This window comes from Primulina huaijiensis, unplaced genomic scaffold, assembly GCF_012295235.1.
Source record: "Primulina huaijiensis isolate GDHJ02 unplaced genomic scaffold, ASM1229523v2 scaffold5913, whole genome shotgun sequence".
Lineage (NCBI taxonomy): Eukaryota > Viridiplantae > Streptophyta > Magnoliopsida > Lamiales > Gesneriaceae > Primulina > Primulina huaijiensis.
In genome coordinates this window covers 153712-174213 of record NW_027360836.1, presented here as the reverse complement: position 1 = coordinate 174213, position 20502 = coordinate 153712, and the positions used below count along the sequence as shown (strand labels likewise).

General features: G+C 36.0%; 2 protein-coding genes and 2 pseudogenes across 44 annotated transcripts; all 4 read right to left on the bottom strand.

Moving 5' to 3' along the window:
• Positions 1–1956: 1956 nt before the first annotated feature.
• On the bottom strand, positions 1957–4250 carry LOC140970361 (pumilio homolog 12-like). 2 transcript variants are annotated; one of them, XM_073432034.1, is made up of 6 exons: positions 3754–4250; positions 3490–3658; positions 3249–3415; positions 2905–3163; positions 2744–2813; positions 1957–2244 (listed from the first exon to the last, which is right to left on the bottom strand). In XM_073432034.1, exons 1-5 carry the CDS (start codon positions 4161–4163, stop codon positions 2757–2759), a joined length of 1062 nt encoding a protein of 353 aa, XP_073288135.1. In that variant the 5' UTR covers positions 4164–4250; the 3' UTR covers positions 1957–2244; positions 2744–2756. The 2 variants fall into 2 exon arrangements, with proteins under 2 accessions (XP_073288135.1, XP_073288134.1); XM_073432033.1 differs by lacking the exon at positions 1957–2244 and having other exon boundaries at positions 2462–2813; positions 3754–4249.
• Positions 4251–5041: 791 nt separating this feature from the next.
• LOC140970402 (uncharacterized) lies at positions 5042–10191 on the bottom strand (annotated as a pseudogene).
• A 447-nt stretch (positions 10192–10638) lies between these two features.
• On the bottom strand, positions 10639–14294 carry LOC140970464 (uncharacterized; annotated as a pseudogene).
• LOC140970411 (pentatricopeptide repeat-containing protein At1g20230) lies at positions 11599–18863 on the bottom strand. 42 transcript variants are annotated; one of them, XM_073432164.1, is made up of 9 exons: positions 18396–18863; positions 17904–18047; positions 17604–17806; positions 15013–17491; positions 14743–14786; positions 14578–14641; positions 14444–14504; positions 14197–14301; positions 13424–14086 (listed from the first exon to the last, which is right to left on the bottom strand). In XM_073432164.1, the coding sequence occupies exons 1-4, from the start codon at positions 18705–18707 to the stop codon at positions 15025–15027; spliced, it is 3126 nt and encodes a 1041-aa protein (XP_073288265.1). In that variant the 5' UTR covers positions 18708–18863; the 3' UTR covers positions 13424–14086; positions 14197–14301; positions 14444–14504; positions 14578–14641; positions 14743–14786; positions 15013–15024. The 42 variants fall into 42 exon arrangements, with proteins under 42 accessions (XP_073288233.1, XP_073288265.1, XP_073288267.1 ...); XM_073432166.1 differs by having other exon boundaries at positions 14578–14638; XM_073432146.1 differs by having other exon boundaries at positions 14743–14773; positions 14853–17491; positions 18396–18862.
• Positions 18864–20502: the final 1639 nt, after the last annotated feature.

Below are 20502 nucleotides of genomic sequence, written 5' to 3'. Positions count from 1 at the left end.
TCTAACATAAATAATAATTTCATTTGTAAATTTAATATTTAACATAAATAATTTATATTAGTATACATGCCTTAATATAAGTTGGAATAAAAATTTACCTACAAAAACACAAAAAGATTTCAAATTAATAAAAAATTGCCGGAAGTGAAAAAATAAATTCAAACATTTACGAAAACTTAACGATGAAAAATATGAGAGCGATGAATGAAGAGAGGAAATGAAATATTCAATTTATAGAGAAAAACATATAATATAATACTGCGTTCGAAATTATTTACGCTGTATTTTTGCAGTTTTTAACACATGTTCTGGTCGAGGCGTGCAAATTTGAAATTAAAGAAATCACTTGCATCATTATTATTTTTTTGAAAAAAGATTAATGCACTTGCATTTCTTTTTTTCTAAAAAAAATGTAACGCCAGTTCAGTAGACATGATACATTAGTTTCAATTTTATTTTTGTTTTATTTTATCAAATTATTAAAATTAATAAAATAAACCGTTTCACTTTTGCTTTATTTTATCAAATTATTATAATTAATACAATAAACAGTGAAAAAGCCCGATTAGTTGTTATGTCGTCGGATAACGTCCCCTGAAGAATCAACAAGTAAACTTCATTGAACCATATAACACAAATAAAGATGTATCATCCACCAGTGATTGTTTTTAAATTATGTTACGTGGAAAATAGTCAATCTGCATCATTTTACTCCTCAATGTTGAAATATTGAGTGTCGTTTTGCTTTATTTTATTTATTTGTATTTTAGATTTTGATGTAGCCAATAAATGATATTACCCGAAATGAAAAGATAAGGTTCAATATATTCGGGTGAAATATCGATCGGGTGATCCATATTTTGGGTGGTCATCAACTCCGAGTAGATGGCTAGCCACTCTAAGTAGCTATATGATACTGCAGTGCTCCAACCAATTAACATTGGGGGTTGTCACTTACGTAACAAATATCATTAGAAGTGCCGGTAATGCCCAACAAAAATCATTAGAATCTCACCTCTGAAAAAATTATCTAATTTGTGGGTTAATGATAATCATGTGGGCTTTATTCTTAATGGACTTTAATATTATTGGGCCTAATTTATTTGATTATTTTAATGTTGGATTGTGCTGATTAACTAGATATCAAACTCAGTGGCCCAAATATTTAATTTAGGCTATTACCCATCAGATTTATTTTAATATGTGTAATACCCATTTTGTTGAGCCCAAAGAAGTAGAAAGATAGTTGACCAAGCCCGAATAGAATTAATTCATTATCAATTTTGCAGTAATATGAAAAGGAGGAAGAAATCTCGTGTGACACCCGTGAACAAATTTTCAACATAACAAAAAAAATTGGCAAAAACTTGTATGAGACGGTCTCACATGATACCCACTCAAAAAAATTTATGACATTTTGGTATCTATCAGGGAAACAAAATTTCGATTTCACTTCTTGTTGGCTAAATAGTTAGGATTTTTTTTTTTTTGGAAACATTTTATACTTGAAAAAAAGAAAATTATTCTCAAAGTCATTGATTAGTTTAATATTCAGATTAATGAAATTTAATTCCTATATTCAATTTGGAATTACTAGTGTTTAAAACATTGTAGCCAATTTTCATAAATTTCTTTCAATATGATCATAATTTCCAATACTTAATTGTGAGCACCCGTTTACGGCTCTCCAATACATAAATTCTTCAACTTACACAAAAGAAAGTGGAAGAGTTTTTGAATGAGTGTATCAATCAACCCCTTTTCCTAAATTATATTATCTTGTAGAAAGTATATATTTCACTTGATTTGTCCTAAATCTATTATTATTTTTGTTGTTGTTATTATTATTTGCTTGATGAATCTTTGGTGCCTAAAATTTCCATTATAGGAATGAGTGTATCAATCAACCCCTTTTCCTTTCTCGTCGAATACGTTATACGAGCAACTCCTGACAACTAAACTGAAAAACTTAAGATCATATATCTTGATACCACTATGACTCGTTTAAATGCATATATTTCGTTTGTCAAAAAGGAAAGGCATGTTTCGACGTCACTTTTACACCCCCTATTTCCGTAAGATCGTGAAGTAGAGTGGTGATCAGAAGTGGCAAACATAATTTAATTTTTGAAGGGATAGAATGGCACCAACTGTCAGGACATTATTAACCCCTCCACTCATCAAGTTCCTTATTTTCTCGTGAATGTCCAGAAGTGGAATACTGCCTCGAACACAACCCTGCACCTAAAGAAGAAGAAAGATTTTCTCCAGTGAAACAGCTCCTCTATAGTTCTAGGCAACACCAACTAAGAGTCATTGTCCACTACTTGCCATTTCCCACATCAAAACTCAACCATAGTGGTCCAGAAGTTAAAACTTGGGATGCAGAGTATAAACATGGTAAACTTAAGCAACAAGGCTTAAAATACGAGGCCAACATAACAAAGAAAATCCAACTAGAAAATTCAACCAAAAGACCATTTGCATCAACAACCGACATACAAATGAAAACATACATGTCAAAACCTCTCTGCTAATCAACTGAACACTACATCATAATTTTTGCCCGCAACTTAGCAAACAACCTTTAGCCAACTCAATCAACATACACCCTTCATAAATGGATAAACTTAGCACACGATTTCATGTGTCTTGGAGCAAAAGTTTCATTAGATTACTTGTAAACTCTGAAAAAAATTCAATTAACCGCGAGAGGAAATCTATCTTGAGATGGGACTAGTACCAATAAAGCTCTTCTACAGCGGTTGAGAGTACCGGTGAATCAGATCATCCAAAGTCTTGCGATCAGTTCCCTGCAAGATTGTATAATGTTGTATTCACCTTAAATAGTGTCTAATTTGAGCCAGGTATACAGCAAAATAAAGATGAGCATTGTTATGGTACCTTGGCGTATTTTTTAGCGTATTTGAGAAGAGAGTAGCAACAAGGATCTGATATGACATCCAACAAATCAGGATCCTTGATCATCACAGAGATTATTTGAGGTGCATATTTTGCTCTAGATGCACCTATCAATTTCTTGACAACTTCGGTTCCATATTTGTCATAGGACAGGTGAACTAAAAGCGGTTGTATTTGATCTACTAAATCTCGTAGCCGTTCGTGTTTCAGCAATCCAATTAGATGCTGAATGAGAGAACTCCTGAAATCGGATTTTGGATTTTTTTATGAATATTTGTATATAAGAAATGAAAAGAAAACGTGTGTGTTGGCCTTCGTATACATACCCAAATTCATCGCCAGCCAAAGAAAATATTTCAACGTTCGTTAGTATTTTTCCAACAATAGACAGTACGCCGCTCCAGTGTTCTGATAGGAGGATTTTTAGGAGGTTGGAGCCGTTCTCGTCAACGGCCAACTCCAAACAAAATTCAGTTATGGTATCCAGTATTGGCTGCGAAAAAACACGAGTGCTTTTCCAGATATCGTAAAGTCAAAAAAATTAGGATAAAAGTCAGTAATAAATACTTGTGTTTCTTTAGCAGGGACAGGGAAAATTTTGAAGCACTGGCCAAGAACTTGGGAACCAATCGGGTGGTTCGCGAGCGGAACGGCGAAATAACTGAAGAAGCGCATAATACGATAGATTTGTTCTTGTTCCATGGGAAACTCTATGAATTTCTGCATGGTGTCGGATCTACAAAGAAACAAAAATCACAAAACAGAGTTGTTACCTTCATCCAATGAAATAAATTCCAAATAGAAAAAATAATCCAGAATTCTATAGCATACCCTTGAGGGTCGAGACAAACATGAATTAGCAATCGGGCATCAGCAGTGACCGAAGAAACCAACTGGTTCTTCTGTTCTTCATCGCACACCTCGAAAAGCTTTAGAATAACATCGCTACCAAACCGATTAAACATCAACTTACATATGTGATCCTTCACCTCTGAAAAGATCATTTGGATGTCTTCCAGTTTCCTTTCTTGGAGTTTCTGAAGCAACAATTGGCAACCTTGTTCTTCCATTGCTTTCGAAAACATCTTGCCCTTCAAATCTTCAAATCTTCCAGTTTCCTTTATTGGAGTTTCTGTATCTCCGGCGGAAGGGTTATTGTCATCCATAGGAAATCCATCAACATCCATCTGGAGAGGGATGTTTTCAGCGGACGGCGGTGGTATATGACTGATATCTTGCATCGAGCTTGTAGAGGGGGCGAAGTGAAGGGGTTTCAATTTTTATTTTAGCATATATCGAAGGATCTCAATTTTGATTTATCCAAAAATTAAAAAAGGAAAAGTCTTTTAAAAGAAAAAAGCTACAACCGAAAATATAATAGTGTGTTTTCGCACTTGCACGTACAAGGTTAACAAAAAATTCGGTTAAACTAAATTATTCTACCATACTTTGACTAATTCGAAAATTCATTTCGGTTTTAAAAAAAATCCATTTAACCAATATATTTTAATATCTCTACTATATTATAATTTATAATACATAAATCCATTAGAGAATCTACAATTGATAATTTTAATGGATATACAAATTTATATTATAATTTACCACTCATAAAAGATATTCGATAATTAAGATGTAATAATGTAAATTGATGACTCAAAAACTTTTCACATTCGCTTCCCATTATCCTAAATAACCATCATTACATTATCTTAACATAGAAGCAAAATTTATAATTAAAATTTATGAAAATAATAGATATTATAATATTTACTTTTAAGTGAGCTTAGGATACAAAAATTGGATATTTTTTATATAAAAAAAAATCATTAATTGTAAACCGGATTTTTTAATGCTATGCTACGCGGTAAAGATAGTGAACCATCAAAGGAGCACAGGATATGCATGGCCAAACAAGTAGACGAAGATAACATGCATATGCCCAAACGGACTGCCGAAAAGGTTAACAATAAATAATATTCGTGTTCATATGTGTTTGCACTCCGCAGGCGAGCGAAATATTTGGAAGGTGGATGCATGCTCAAGTGAAAATGGTTAAACTAGGAGAGTGTGTGTGTGTGTGTGTGTGTGTGTGTGTGTGTGTGTGTGTGTGTGTGTGTGTGTCACCATCATAGGAGATCTACGGAGGCCGATAATTTCAATAATCTATTCAAAAAGCAGGTTCCTCATATAATTTAAGTAATACCAACATAACAAATAGCAACCACAGACTATTACTAGGCATTCAAAAGAGTAGGAAATGGGAGAAGAATGTCTATAAATTAACTCACATAACCATGTTAACTAAAAACTTCCACATTTTCCAAATCTGCGCCCTTTATCATTTCCCAAACCATCTCCACAAGTTGAAGAATTATCTGCACCTAAGTCAGGAAAGTTGCGGTAGTTCAAAGAATGCAGCCAGAGGGCCACAGCTCCATCCTTGTGCTCTGTTAATGCGATATATGGATAAATATACATCATTTTGAAGTCCTCGGCCTCCTCTGAAAAACCCTTCAATGACAACTCTTCGTGACTATCTTTCCATTTCTTATTGTAAGACGTGAAGAAGCATTCGTCCAGATACAATCCAACCTCAGGAGCCATGGGCACATTTATGTTAACTTTCCTAAACTCATTAAAAATGTAAGTTAACGACACAAGAATATTCATCAAAGAAAAGTTCAACCAAGTATAGGGTTTCAAAGAATCGTGCACTCACTGTTCAAAAACGGTCTCGAACAACGACACAGGGGTTAAGTTCCTCATGATCACAACTGCAAGACCGATCATTTTGCGTATTTGATGAAGCATGAAACTCTGCCCCACAACCTCGCATTTCACGAATTCAATTCCATCAATGTTTAATGTGGTATCTGCGGTGAACGACATAATGTATCTTTTGGCGGATGGGTCCTCTGCTTTGATTCTTGAAGTGAAGTTATGGAAGTTGTCGGTTCCCTCGTAATTCTTGAGTATTCTATTAAAACCTCTCCTTTACCTCCTCTCCATAGCAAAACTCACTCTTGTTATCCAAAATCGTAACGCCATTAGCATTCACATTCTCGAGGTCAACCTTGCCTTCCTCCGTCTCCCCGTGTAGCATGCCCCCATTTTGGAATTTCGTTTCAGAATCACTATCATCATTTCCAGAAGTCGCAGCAACATTATGTTCTGATAAAGCACATCCACTGTTCGACGAATTGCTTGAACCAACCGCAGCATCTTCACATACATACTTGAACTCTGAATTCCGGTTTCCCATCAACCCAATTACCTTCCGCCCTCGCTCCGAACATTCCAAACACTTAACGAGCTCATTTGCAGACCCTAAGCTAGCAAGGACACTCTCTCTATAGCGATGACAAGATGGATCGAGCGCAAACACAGGGATCAAGTAAACATACCTCGCAGAACTTTTTAGCACTGAAGGAAGGCGTGGTGCGTTTGTAACCAAAAATCCGAATCTGGGTGGACAGGTGCGAGTTCAATCTGTCAACCAATCCGGGCGGATCGATATAGAATCGCCCAGACACTACTTGACCAACTGCACTAACGCCCTTATCGGTCCTGGCAGACCTGGCAAAGTCGTACCGTTTGTGCAGACCCCTGTCAGCTTGGGGAACAGCTCCGGAATGGTACAGGGCTTCCTCGAGCTCGCCTTCAATGGTTTTTGCGCTGGGATTCTTCTGCATTCCCTGGTAGCCTACTCCGCAGTAAGCGAAAAATATCGCGATTTTTCGCTGCTTGAACTTTGGGTTTTCGTAAGATTTTCACCGGCGGTGGTATTCTCGTAATGATCTTCGTCATCGGAGGTGGTTGATGACATTTTTGGACGTTTGGGATTTGGTAATTCTTTTTGTGGTAGAGGAGATGGCGAGGGGTTAGCTGTAGCCATTATTCATGTGTAGTGGGAAATGGCGGCGTGTAACTGTGACCCCATGTAGAACCCTAGACAAGTAAGCAAGTATTCACAAATCAAATGTACATGTGAAGGTTATACATACATATATACTAGGTATGGGNTTTTTTATGTTCTTCTATATCCGTACTCAAACGATTAGTATTTTAAGTTGGCACTGTGTTTAACAAAGTGAAAAATATGAAAAAAGGAATTTATAATTAACAAATTACGTGTAGGAAAGAAGCATAAGTTTAGAGAGTTTAGAATGAAAGAGTAAAGAGTGAGGTTCTCAATTACCACAACTGCAAGTCTTCAGCCTGTGAGATTGGAGGATCAAACAGAATAGTACTACTTGGTATTGTTCCGATGGATAACCCTACAACACCATATTGTTGTAAGTAAACGTGTTTGTAATTAGATACAATGCATTGTAATATAACGTAAACTCATTTAGCATAAAATAATGATTTTGCCGTAGAAAGTGTTTACAGAGAGACGCATCCCTAAAACTATAGGCATGTTGTGAACTTTTTTTGTCAAATAGGGTGCTTCAGTTTGCAAAAATTGTGTAGATTTTATTTAATAATATAAATTTAAAAGCTATAATTATCATGAACATAGTATTTTTTTATGTTCTTCTATATCCATACTCAAACGATTAGTATTTTAAGTCGACATTGTTAAATTATACACCGAATAGTTTGTGCCTGATTGTTGAACAGTTCCAATATGTGATAAAGTTTGGTTTTTCATTGACAATGTTTTTTATGTGTCCTGCAAAGCTAATGTGGAGACATATGGTGTTCGGTTCATTTGATGAGAAACCGAGTGCATACAACTCAAGGAAAAAGTTTGCTCAATACAGAAAGATTTCTAGTATTAGTTAACACTCCCAAGGCCAAAGTGCTGTTTAGTTCAACCTGAACTACCGTCACGTTTTAGCCTTAAATCCATCACCCATATCTTATATCCACAGAAATACAAACCGAATTCATGAGTATGAGCATATGCAAATATGTAAATCAATCAGTAAAACAAAAACACGAGAAGAAAGCTAACCCAACAAAAACAAAGCACTTCAAGAAATCGGAAACCCCAAACAAGAGCAAGAATAGAACAAACCCAAGAATGTAAGAAAAATTTTAAAAAAGCAGAACAAAAACAAGTGGGAGAAAACTAACACAGTATAAGCTTTCCAATGCCAATAAGGGGGAACGCCGCGTAGAAGAGTTGAGATCGAAGAAACTGCAAGAAGATAGAAGTAGAGAACAGACCAAGCAAACCCTCTTTGTTGCCCTGTGTTCGCTGCCACGGTGGAGAGAAAAGATCAGAAACTCCAATCAAAAGCAAGACAAGAGCAAACCAAAGAGAAGAAATCAAAACTCCAAACAAAAGCAAGAAAAGAGCAAACCAGAGAAGCAAAGAACATAAGAGTATCTGTTTTCCAAACACTACCTTACGTGGGTACGTTTTATTTTTAATTTTTAATAACATAATATTACTAAAGGTGGAAAATATCTCAAGAAATGCTTTGAACATCAACTAACCATATCATACTCATCAAGATTTGCATCTTCAGCTGTATAATACTGCTCATCAATTGTATCTACAGAATCGGTGACATCACCATCATCCACCATATATTCCACCTGACCAACCTCATAATATGATATTTTTCTTTTTTCTTCAAAGCCTGCAACACCTGATTATAGCATTACAAAACCTGGAACTTGTAAACTAAAGCAATTCTAATGCCTACCATATATCTGTGGGATGTGCTATTAATTTCATGGGTGTTTAGTTGCATGATGAAGTATGATAACAAAACAGAAAATGTAGGCTGCCACCAGACAAATACCCGTTGCTAGAAACCAGATAATTTTAGTTTTTCATGAACTCAATGACTAAACCCACAAGCAAAAAATTAACAGAGACGGCAATGCTTAGTTACTTCTTTAAAAATGCCTCGATTTCCCCCACCCCCCACCCAAAATATAAAAACAATCATCCATCACATTTTCCTGTACACAGTCTGTCAATCTCTTGGAAGAATATTTCCATCTTCCAACATAATCATTCCTTTAAATCTACATTTAACTATTTCCCTTAAGTAATATATAGTAGTACTGTATTTTCAGTCAATACTTTAGATTTAAAATTCTAAACAATTTAAAATTCTAAACATTGGTGTACCAGTAACTAAATTTACCATACGACATCATTGACCCAAAGGGTTACCTGATATGACTTTCGCAAAAACCAAAACAAAACACAAGAAGATGTCTTTTTCAAAAAATATAACCAGTCTTATATCGCATTCTTTGACACAATACCCATAAAATAATTTCTCGAAATATTAGAGAGCAAAAACAAAACCAACATTTCTATAATTCTTCTAAAGAGACGTGTTTTTTACATCAAATTCCTCCTGAAAGTCCATAAAAATAATATACAGGCAATTTCAATTATATTCAAAGAACTAAACCAATTGAACAGAACGATGAAGCAAGAAATGAGAATGACAAAATTTTGAAGGCAAAAAATGCCTGGGGGCGGGGGGAGGGTTTATCTAATCACTAAATCTAAACCAGGAGAATCGAGAGGCTAATTTTGAATCTAAAGCCTCAAATACAGTGAAAATGCCACTAACCCGGATCAGAATGAATGAAAATAAATCACCGGCTTCATAAAATACTCGAAATCTCATATCCCATGTTTGTATACCAATTGCTTCCAAAAAATGGTTTCAATAAAATGCTCCAAAATTTAATCGACCAAAGCATCTGAACCCAAGAAAGACACAGACAACTAATCAAACACCCATCGCTATTACACCAAAACCCAACTCCACCGCTGTAAAAGTAACATTAATCAGCAACAAATCATGAACACGAAACAGCAAATGCGCTTGCATGCAACTATCGAAAGAGCTATCTATCTACAAAACAATTCAAAGATTACCGAGAGAAGAAAAGGAAAAGTACCTGGCAACAAGCGGAGAGATCTAGAGAAAGCAGAATCAGCACTTTCAATTCACAAAAAACGGGAAAAGAGCGTACAACTCCAAGTGGGTTCTTCAAATTTTCAACCAGAAGGTGAGATTTTTCAGATGAAATTGTTCGTGGGGACGGAATTTCAACCGAGAGGCGTTCTCTAGTAACGAGGGCAGGTTTGTGGGCTACGGCGGAAAGCAAAATTTGAAGAGAACACACCTAGCAAACCTTTTTTGGTGGACTTGGTTCGGTGCAAAGGTGGGAGGCCGAAAACCAAGGCTCCAAAACAGAGGTAGGCAAGGGGAAAACGAAGAGGAGGCGAAGAAGGAAGCCAACCATCACTGTAACCTGCAGCTGTGTGTTGTGGTGGAGAGAGAAGCCCACCCCACGTGCTATTGTCCATGGTTTGTGATGTGATCGAAGAGACACGCGTCGAGGGCGTAACCTGTAACCGGGAATAAACTGGCCAACTTGAGGGATAGCAGGCTTTAATATAAGTAGATAGATAGATAGATATATATACACATTTAGATAATAATATAATAAAATAATAGTATATATATCACATGCTATTTAATGTTTTTTATGGATAATTTTTTAAAATTTTCCAAATTAAAAAAACTCCATCCCCTTTATATTGATTATAATTATTTTTTTAAAAAAAAATATAGAAAATGATACAAAGTAGATTTTAAAAGATAAATATATCGATTTTTTTCACTTATTTCCTCAAATAGTACTTTTTGCTTCTCCATGGTTTGTTTCAATTATAAGTATACCATATCTTGATTTGTTTGTATTTTCTTTTTCGTGAAGGAGATGCATCTTATTATATATCATCTTGGACACCAAAAATTCTTGAAATTTCTGTAAAAGATTTTAAAACTTGATCTGATTTGAACATGTTACGAGACTATAAATGAAATTGATTCCACTTTACTTTAGTGTGAGTTACGGAGACTGATATTAAGATCCAACAACGTCTATTGTTGATTGTTATAAGATAAATAAGACGTAATTACCACATCTTATAGCACCTTGATTAAAGAGTAAATGCTATAACTTCAAAGGCCAATTTTGACGTTATTATAACCATCATGCGGCATCTGGACAAAGTAGCATATATGCTGCACAAGTGCAGCAAAATGTGTCATCAGGCCACATCAAAAGCCAAATGTCTTGAATAATCACCCCAAGAATTTCAAGGGGATGAAGAACAAAATCAAACCTGAAGACATGCTGGAAAAGATTGAAGGTGGTAAATACAGTGAGACCTACTTCAAGGGTCAACCTGATACAATCGGCATATAAAGATTTAGTTTTAAATAATGAAGTATTGACCAGATAGAGGAGAAGAAACTTACTCGCCTCTGAATTTGGCAACGAAATGGAAGCCAAGCCAAACGGTGCTTAGAAAATAGGTTATAACTGGAAGCAATCAACGCTGAAATACAACATGGTATATGTAAAATACTAAAGTAAAATAAGTGTTTTTCATACCTAGGATAAGTCCGCCCAAGATCACCATCAACAAATTCCTTGATGTATGTTCCAGCCTGTTTGAGAAACAAGCATTAATACCAATGGCCAGTCAAATTTTTTGGGAAGGTGGAAATTCATTATTTTTTTTTTCTCATGTAGTTTTATTTACATGAGCATTGAGCATAACTTGGAAATATAATCACATCTATGCCATCTGAAATCCAAATATGAAATGTAATCTCCTTCCTTTCAGTACATATGTTATGTAGTCTCCTCACAATTAAATATCTTCAGCAGCATTTTATATAATATAACGATGGTATGGAAGCCTTAAGAGTTGTGCATAGAAATGGCGAAGACAATCCTACTGAAAAGATCACCTGTATGCATAGATGCAATAGGAAATATTGAGAATGTCCAGCTATCCTCTCAATTTTCATCCTGAAATGTCATGAATTGTAAATATTTACCACATTAAAATGATACCAGAAAACTGTTTGTTAGTTTCAAATACCAATGTATGACTTTTTCACGCTCTAATGGACTTCGACGATGGAGAACCCATAATGGCGTTCTCTGCTGAATTGGCTGAGTAATAAAAAGGACCCATTTATCATTTAATAGCCATGATAGTGCATGTGTAAAGGAATAATTGCTTTTGAGTATATAGGGATTAACTAATCTCCAATTTATAAAAAAAATCATTGGATGAGAGAGGAAGAACATAATATTGATGTTCACCGTGTCTTTGAGAGATGATAGAGTCAGATCATCGTCGCAGGTAAGAGGACGAGAAATCCACACAAGTGCAGCATAATGCATCTGCACATATGAATTGAATCATCGAGTACAATTGAACATCAAGATCGATCTGCCAACTCATACGGCAATTTCATCCAAAATAAAGCTATAACCTGTTTCTCTGCTTCCCCCTCACGCATCAGCTCCCAACCCTGACTACCAAAAACCTTGAGATTTTTCATCCGTACCTGCAGGGGGTTGATGTTTAGAATAACTAAATAACAAATCGATCTGGAAATGAAGTCTCAATAAAACTTACAAGTTTGCTGTCCAGGCTATTTATTTGTTTTCCGTATCTTTTACCAAGACATCAGAAGGGAATTGGCATGTATTTTGGATTTCAACCAGAAAAGGCCGCCCAGTGCACAACATCCGGACCGAGAGAGAGAGAGAGAGAGAGAGCAGAAGGGCATTGGCGTGCATTTTGGATCTCAAAATAAATAGAGAGAGAGATAGATTTGGACTACAATTATTTTGTCCTATTTTGTCCATCGACAGGTGGTTGAAAGATCAAGTGTCATTATAATTATATCCATGTCTTCCCTGCCAGCACCGTGAAACCTATAACTGTCACCCTGACAAATGGGAAGGATATTGCAGCCAACTATTTCCTACAGAGAAATAGAACGGATGGTTTTTTAACAAAACCCTAATGGTTATTCCACATCACTAGACAGGAACTAATAATCATATTCCTATAATTTTCTTTACCTCAACTGATGCTTCACCCCTTCTCTCATCATCAATAATGCAGTGAGATTGGCTTACATCTCTTGAGTACTGCATTAGAAAAGAGTGACTTGCATGATTAAGATATCTGGAATGACAATGTTAAACCGGTCAATTAGGAGAATTCTTCACGAATTAAATACCATGAAACAGATACCAAATGCCACAAAGTAGAAAATACACAGAAACAACCTATGATTTATGAATTATGAACAATTGGCCATCCGAGTATTGGCCAATTGCATCTCCAGAAGTGCAATGCAGGATTAAAAAGGTAAATTCCAAGGCCCCGTATAGATGGAAGAAGCTTATGACTCCTGAGATTACTTTTAACGACTGTCACAGAGATACATAGTTGCACCTTAAGATATCTCCCACCAATGAAGACGGGAGTCCTGTAGCCTTGAAAAACCAATGATCAGCATCGATTGATCTGAAAACAATGAAGTTGTCGCCAAAAATATTTAGTGTTATATAACTCAGAATTGTCAATCCTAGGTTCCAAGGAATTAAAGTGATTATGGTGTTTAATGAAGCTGCTGCTTAGCTCCTTGAGTGAGAAAAATTGACAAGCGTGGAATGAATGACAGAATCAAGAACCATGCGCCAAAAAGCAACATGGCCAATTAATTGACAGAAAACAAACAAAGTATTGGGTAATAATTCTTGTATATAATTCGTATAGTGCCTGTACATTAGCATATACTCTACTTTTCAACAAAACCGGAAACAAATCTTCCTAATAATGAAAGTAACAAATGAACTCCTAAAATCTCTCTAATATAATCCAGAAAAATATGTACACAAATATACAATATTCTAGGAAATCTTCTGCCTTGAATATGACTCATAGCAAGCTTGCCAACCAAATTTTCAAACTGCGCTTTGGGAAAATATATCAGCCACTTGACTTGTAGTAGGTATATAAGCCATGCATAATACACCACTGTCAATTTTTTCCTTGATAAAATGCTTATCCACTTCTACGAGTTTTGTTTTGTCATGTAGAACTGGATTATGAGCTATAGAAATAGTCGCTATATTGTCACAATAGACTTCAATTGATGTCAGTATGAGAATCTTCAGCTTTTCCCAAATCCTCTTTATCCACGACACTTCGCAAAAATCATGTGTAACAGACCGAAATTCTGCTTCGGCACTACTTCTTTCAACGACATTCTGTTTTTTGCTTTTCGTACCTAGGATGCGCCCATCCAAAGTCTCCATGAACAAATTCCTTGATGTATGTTCCAGCCTGTTTGAGAAACAATCATCAATACAAATGGCGAGTCAAATTTTTTGGGAAGGTGGAAATTCATGATTGTTTTTCCCATATATTTTTATTTACGTGAGCTTTGAGCATACCTTAGAAATATTATCACTTTTTCACCAACCACATGTGTATCTATGTCATCTGAAATCCAAATACTATGTAGTCTCTGGAGTCCGGACAAAGATCCCATTTCAGGTCTATTCTCACAATTAAATATCTTCAGCAGCATTTTATATAATACAACGATGGTATGGAACCCGAGAGTTGTGCATAGAAAAGGAGAAGACAATCCTAAATCAGTTAAACGATCCTAAATCAGTTAAACGCTGAAAAGATTACCTGTGTGCATAGATGCAGTAGGAAATATTGAGAATGTCAAGCTATCCACTGAATTTTCATCCTGAAATGTCATGAAATGTAAATATATATCACATTAAAATGATAAGGGAAAACTGTTTGTTAATTTCCCATACCAATGTATGAATTTTCCATGCTCTAATGGACTTCAACGATGGAGAACCTCGCTGGTGTTCTCTGCTGAAATGTAATGAAATGTAAATATATACCGCATTAACAATTAAAAAGGCCTATTTCATGCTCTAATGTACTTGAAGTCTTCAACGATGGAGAACCCTTACTGGTGTTCCCTCGCCTATGCCTGAAGCAAAGCTAGCAATGATTTCTAATAGCACAATGAGAAAAAATCAAAAAATTGAAAAATCCTAAAGATCATCTATAAAAAGTTTACTAGTTGAATACCAATTCGCATCCAGGCCTTAGTGATAAAATCTCCCATTCCAAACCCAAGAATTTCAGAAAAAAGCTTCCTTTCATTCCCTTGTGCAGTTGTGCAATCCAAGTGTTCGAAAATTCAATCTTAAATTCACAATACAACTTTGAAGATTTACTCTGGAACTCCATCACCAATAATCCCCACATGAGCAGTCCCCATCCTTGAAGTGGTGATAGCGATTTGTATCTCTAACAGAAATTTCTCTCCTCTCGAATCTAGATATAAACTTTATAACGGCGTGGCAGTCTCTGCAAATGCGCAAGTTTTTAGTGACTCTGAGAGGTGACCCCTTGTTAGTGTTCAAAATTCCAAAAACTACAGCCAACTTTTCACTGTGCCCACATAAGATGTGTTCTTTCTCCTGATCCTCCACGTCTTGTAGCACATAGTCAGTATCAGGGAAGTAACCAGATTTCTTCATTTCCATGCTATATTCATTCAACTTATCCATAATTTGAGCCATTTGTGGAAGTGATTTGTCACCTGCCAAAAGCATGTGAACTTTGTTTTTAACCTCTATCCAACTGCAGCCCGGGTTCTTCTTCAGCCCCTTATCTCTCATTATATCTCTGACCTCATCTACTTTTTTCCATTTGCCTTTAGAAGCATAAATATTAGACAACAAAATGTAATTTCCAGGATTGCTTGGTTCTAATTCAAATAATTTATGAGCCGCAAGCTCGCCCAAGCTCGTGTTATGGTGAAGTCTACAGGAACTTAATAATGCACCCCAGACACAAGCATCAGGCTCAAACGGCATTTTCTCAATCATTGAATAAGCTTCATCAAGCTTTCCTGCACGACCAAGCAGGCTTACGATACAAGCATAATGCTCCAATCTAGCTTCAATTCCGTGATCCACATACATGTTTTCGAAGTAATTACGTCCTTCTTCTGTAAGGCCACTTTGGCTACATGCAGATAAAAGGCTAGTGAAACTAACAGAGTCTGGTTTCTGCCCACTTCTTTGCATCCAGGCAAAAATTTCAAGAGCTTCTTTACCCTTTCCATGCATTGCATATGCTCCCAGAATTACATTCCAGCAGACCAAGTTATGCAATGGCATCCTGTCAAAACAGCATCGAGCTATTTGGATTCTTCCACAATTAGCATACATATCAATCAGTGCACTTCCTACATAAACATCATTTGAAATCCCAGCTTTAAGCGAGAAACAATGTGCAGCCTTTCCATACGTTAGAGCTGCAATATTACCACAAGCAGGAAGCATGCAAGGGATGGTCACCGAGTTTGGCTTTACCCCAGTGACCTGCATTTCTCTAAAAAGATCTAAAGCCTCGATATCTTTACCATGCTGTGAGCAACAAGCGATCACTGAGGTCCAAGAAACAACGTTTAGTTCGATCTGCTGGCCTCGAAAGCCCTTAAAGACCTCTAATGCCTCACTGACAAGACCATGACGAGAGAGTCCAGCAATCAAGGCATTGCATGCCCCAACATCCACTTGACGCATCTCTTCAAACACTCGAGACATCTCCAAAGAACATCCGCATTTTCCGTACATATTAATAAGTGCACTAACAATACATTTATCCACCACATATCCCATCTTCATCACATGATTATGAATCTGAATTCCCATCACTAAAATACCCAAGTTACCTATGGCAGGTAGAACACTAGATATATTAGTCCCATCAGACTTAAAACCAAGTGAATGCATTTGCTGAAACATCAAAACAGCATCCAAGAAACACCCACTCTGATTAAATCCCGCAATCATACCATTCCAGGACACAGAATTAGGTTCAAACTCGAGATTTCGCACTTCATTAAATACCTTTTTCGCATTGACCACATCACCTTTCCTTGCATACCCTGCTGCTAATGCGCTCCAAGACTGCACATCTCTCTCAGTCATAGTATGAAAAACCTTATAGGCGCAATCTAATTCATCACATTTCACGTACAAGTGAACCAACGATGATCCAATAAAAGGATCCAAGAATAGACCAAATGACAATGAATATCCATGAACTTGTTTCCCAATTTTGGAGGACAATAATCCAGTGCAAGCCTTGATAACGCTCGGTAAAACATGTACGTCAGGAAAAAGCCCATTTGATAGCATTTGAGAAAATAAACTGAGTGTATTCTTAAAATCATTGAATTTTGAGGAAGAATAAATTAAGGTAGTGAACGAGAAGATATCAGGGTTTATGAGAGATCGGATAAGGGTTTTTGCATCAGAAATGCGTTGGCAGGCGGCATAGAGTGAGAGGAGCTTGGTGTTGTAACGAGGGTTATCAAAAAGGTAAGTTTTGAGGAGTTGAGCATGCACCTGTCGTGTTTGACACAGTGATGTTGGGACATTGGGGCTTAGTAGATGTCCAATAACTGAATAAATGTTGGGCTGAGCTATGAGCTCACTGCTGCCATCAATGCTAGAAGAAATCCGGTAACCAAAACCCTGATTTTGGAAATTCAATTGCATGGTTCTGTTCATTTCAGTATCAGAACAATTGTTTGGCTGGTCAGAAAATGGTTCTTGGGAGTCGATGGGATCTGAGATCGAAAATAATGGGTTACTGTGAAATGAAGCTTTACAATTTATAATAGGAGTTATAATCCCACTGCAGACAAAGTAATAAACCAGTGCATCAATTATAAATTAACTTAAAGACAGTAAAAGATACAATCTTCTGAAATAACAACTGAAGAAAGGTGAGGAGAATCCTATCCCACCTACTAACAGCATGACGGGTATTTCCACTGGTGATAGATCCCGGAAGAGCAATCATGAGAATCCTGTTATTCACATCACGACCAATAGGGATATCAACACACCCCGGTCTAGATGACGGAACTCCAATAGTAAGACTCGTGTAGACTTTGTTTATGGAGTGTTCCTTGAATTGTCCAGCTATATGGGCAAGAGAATGTTGATCCTATTTGGAGAAAAATAAGAAGCTGCCTACTTACATACTGATTATCATAGACACACCAAGATGGTCTTAGACAACTGAACGAATTTTGAGGGCGTACCATATGAGCAGACTTGTTGACAACAAGCACGTGTTCATCTTCAAATACAATGTCCAATGGACTATCTTCGGGTCCAGCCCTCAAACGATGCAACTCTGAGATAGTGCAGTGGACCATATCTCCGTCTCTCACCACATGAGACACCTTCACAAAATTTAACTAATAGCATTACCAACAAACCATTAACAAGAAAAGAAACTGAGAACTGAGATCAGGACTGATCTAGCTTGACAGTATCTCTGAAAGGCTAAAAAAAATTCAAAATTCCCTAAAAATTTAAACTTGCCACAAAATGCACACAAAATATCTTCATTCCATCTCTAATTATCAGTAACTCACACCATTGAAAATAGAGACTTTCCATTACAAAGTAACAACATAACACGCACTGTTCTTTCTTTGAATACACTGAATAAACACAAGATTCTGAATGAAAAGACCGAGAAATAATTGGAACAAAAAAAAAGAAGATAAAAAGAATGAGAAAATAACCTTGCTAACGACGTGACCAATAACAGACACCAACCCCGAGCGTATGCTGGACTGAACTCTAGCTCTGCTGATGCCATTTATCCTGGAAGCGATCCAGGAGTCAAGTCTCAGCTTTCCAAAATCCAAATTCAGGGTTTCCTCGATTCTGGTGTCAGAATAATGTAGTTCTCTAGAATCGGAAAAATCTGGGTTTCCGGCAGGAATGGTTTCGGTACAAGAACAAGCAACGACAATGAGTCTTCCCAATGAAAAATTAACAGGTTTCGGGAAGGGCTTTGCACAGTTCCAAGCCATAGCGTTGAGCGAGAACATTTTCGAGGCTTTCCTACCAAAATTTGATTCTCATTAGAACGCATTAAAATACCTTTGAACCAATGATAGAAAATATGCACACACATGGAATCTCTAATTTAGTTGCATAGAAAATGTTTGCTAGTTCGGACTCAGGAATTGTGAGACTTTTTTTCTTTTTCTTTTTTTGTTGATTTTAATTTGATTGAGAAATTGACCATACAATTCTTTCAATAAATAAAATATCGTTCTTTTTTTTTAAAAAAATTAGGCTTATGTATTGGGTTAATAAATAAAAAATAATATATAAATTTGCCGACACTGGCGTCCAATCCCCGATCAAGAAGTGAGCAATCGTCGGCGGGAGTAGGGAAAGGGACGGGGATAAAGGGTCTGCTCAGAATCCTGATGGCGCCGAAACCACCGGCAGCTTTGTGGAAGGACAAGGATGGGAAATAGAAGAAACTCCCGATTTGATCCTTCATCTGAAGAATATACGTGAAGTTCTTTCCCGGTGGAATCGAGCATGTAGTCCCATACACTCCATCTTCATACGAATTCCTCCTGTTCTGTATCCCATTCCTGCATTTTTCATTTTTTACCATACATATTTATCTTGAAATCAGATTTATCATTTAAGGGTTGTACTTTTTGTAGTGAAATTCGTCATATATAATCGAGTTATGCTAGATAAAAATCTTGATTAGTTCTGTGTTTGGACATTTCAAAAAAAAAAACCAAGTATTTGTTATAAGATTTTAAGATGAGAATTAAATAGCTTATCTCAAATATATGTGTATAAAATTTTGGTTAAACCGAATTAATCTATCGAACTGAATTCATTCGGAAAGTTCGGAAATTTGGTTCGTTTAATTCGGAAGTTCGGTTCTGAAATTTTAAACAATCGGTTAATTCGGTTCGATTTCGTTTTTAATTTGAAAAATTCGATTAAACCGAATTAACCGATTTAGTATATATATATTAATTTAAATTGTATATGTGTATTAAACATAAATAAGAAGTAAGCTCAACTTTTCATACACTAGAAAATAAACATATTCATCCAATGATTTTATGTTCACTATTTTTATTTATTATTTACATTTTTTGTTCAATGTTTCTTGTTATTTATGAGCTCTGCAATGTTTTTTTTTGTGTTAAAATTCGCAATTTAAAAAAAAATATCGGTTATTTCGGTCGATAATCGAAATATCCGATTTGAAAATCGGTTCAATTAATTCGATTTCTATAAATATTTTGATCAGTTCGGTTATTCGGAAATACAATCGATTAAATCGGTTATAACTCGTTCGAGTTTAATTCAAAATTAAAAGATAGTTAGTTATATTATTTCAATATTTGGCTGGCTAAAAAAATAATAATAATTTAGGTACGGAATTTAATATTTTAAATTACAAAATTGTATTTTCCAAATTAAAATATTACTTTATAAGTTGTCCTAAAGTCTTCACTGGTGCCTTAATTCAAAAGGGAAGAATCAGTGTGACTGTAACCATCTAAAAATAAGAGTTGGCTGCCAAATTAACCTAATCAGAGCACGTGATTTGATATATCGACGAGTGACTTCTCATTTATCAAAATACGCTGAAAATCAAATAAAACATAAATAATTTCCCACCATCTTCTTCATCTAAATTCTCCAATAATTATTTCACACACCGTGAAGTTGCAACAAGAAAAAGAAATCTCGCCTTTATTTAGGACACAGATAAAATATGAAGAACACATACCTGTTTGGGGGATGTCGAGAGGATAAATGGTGCCGTAAGTCACATTCCACGTGAATATTAATCTG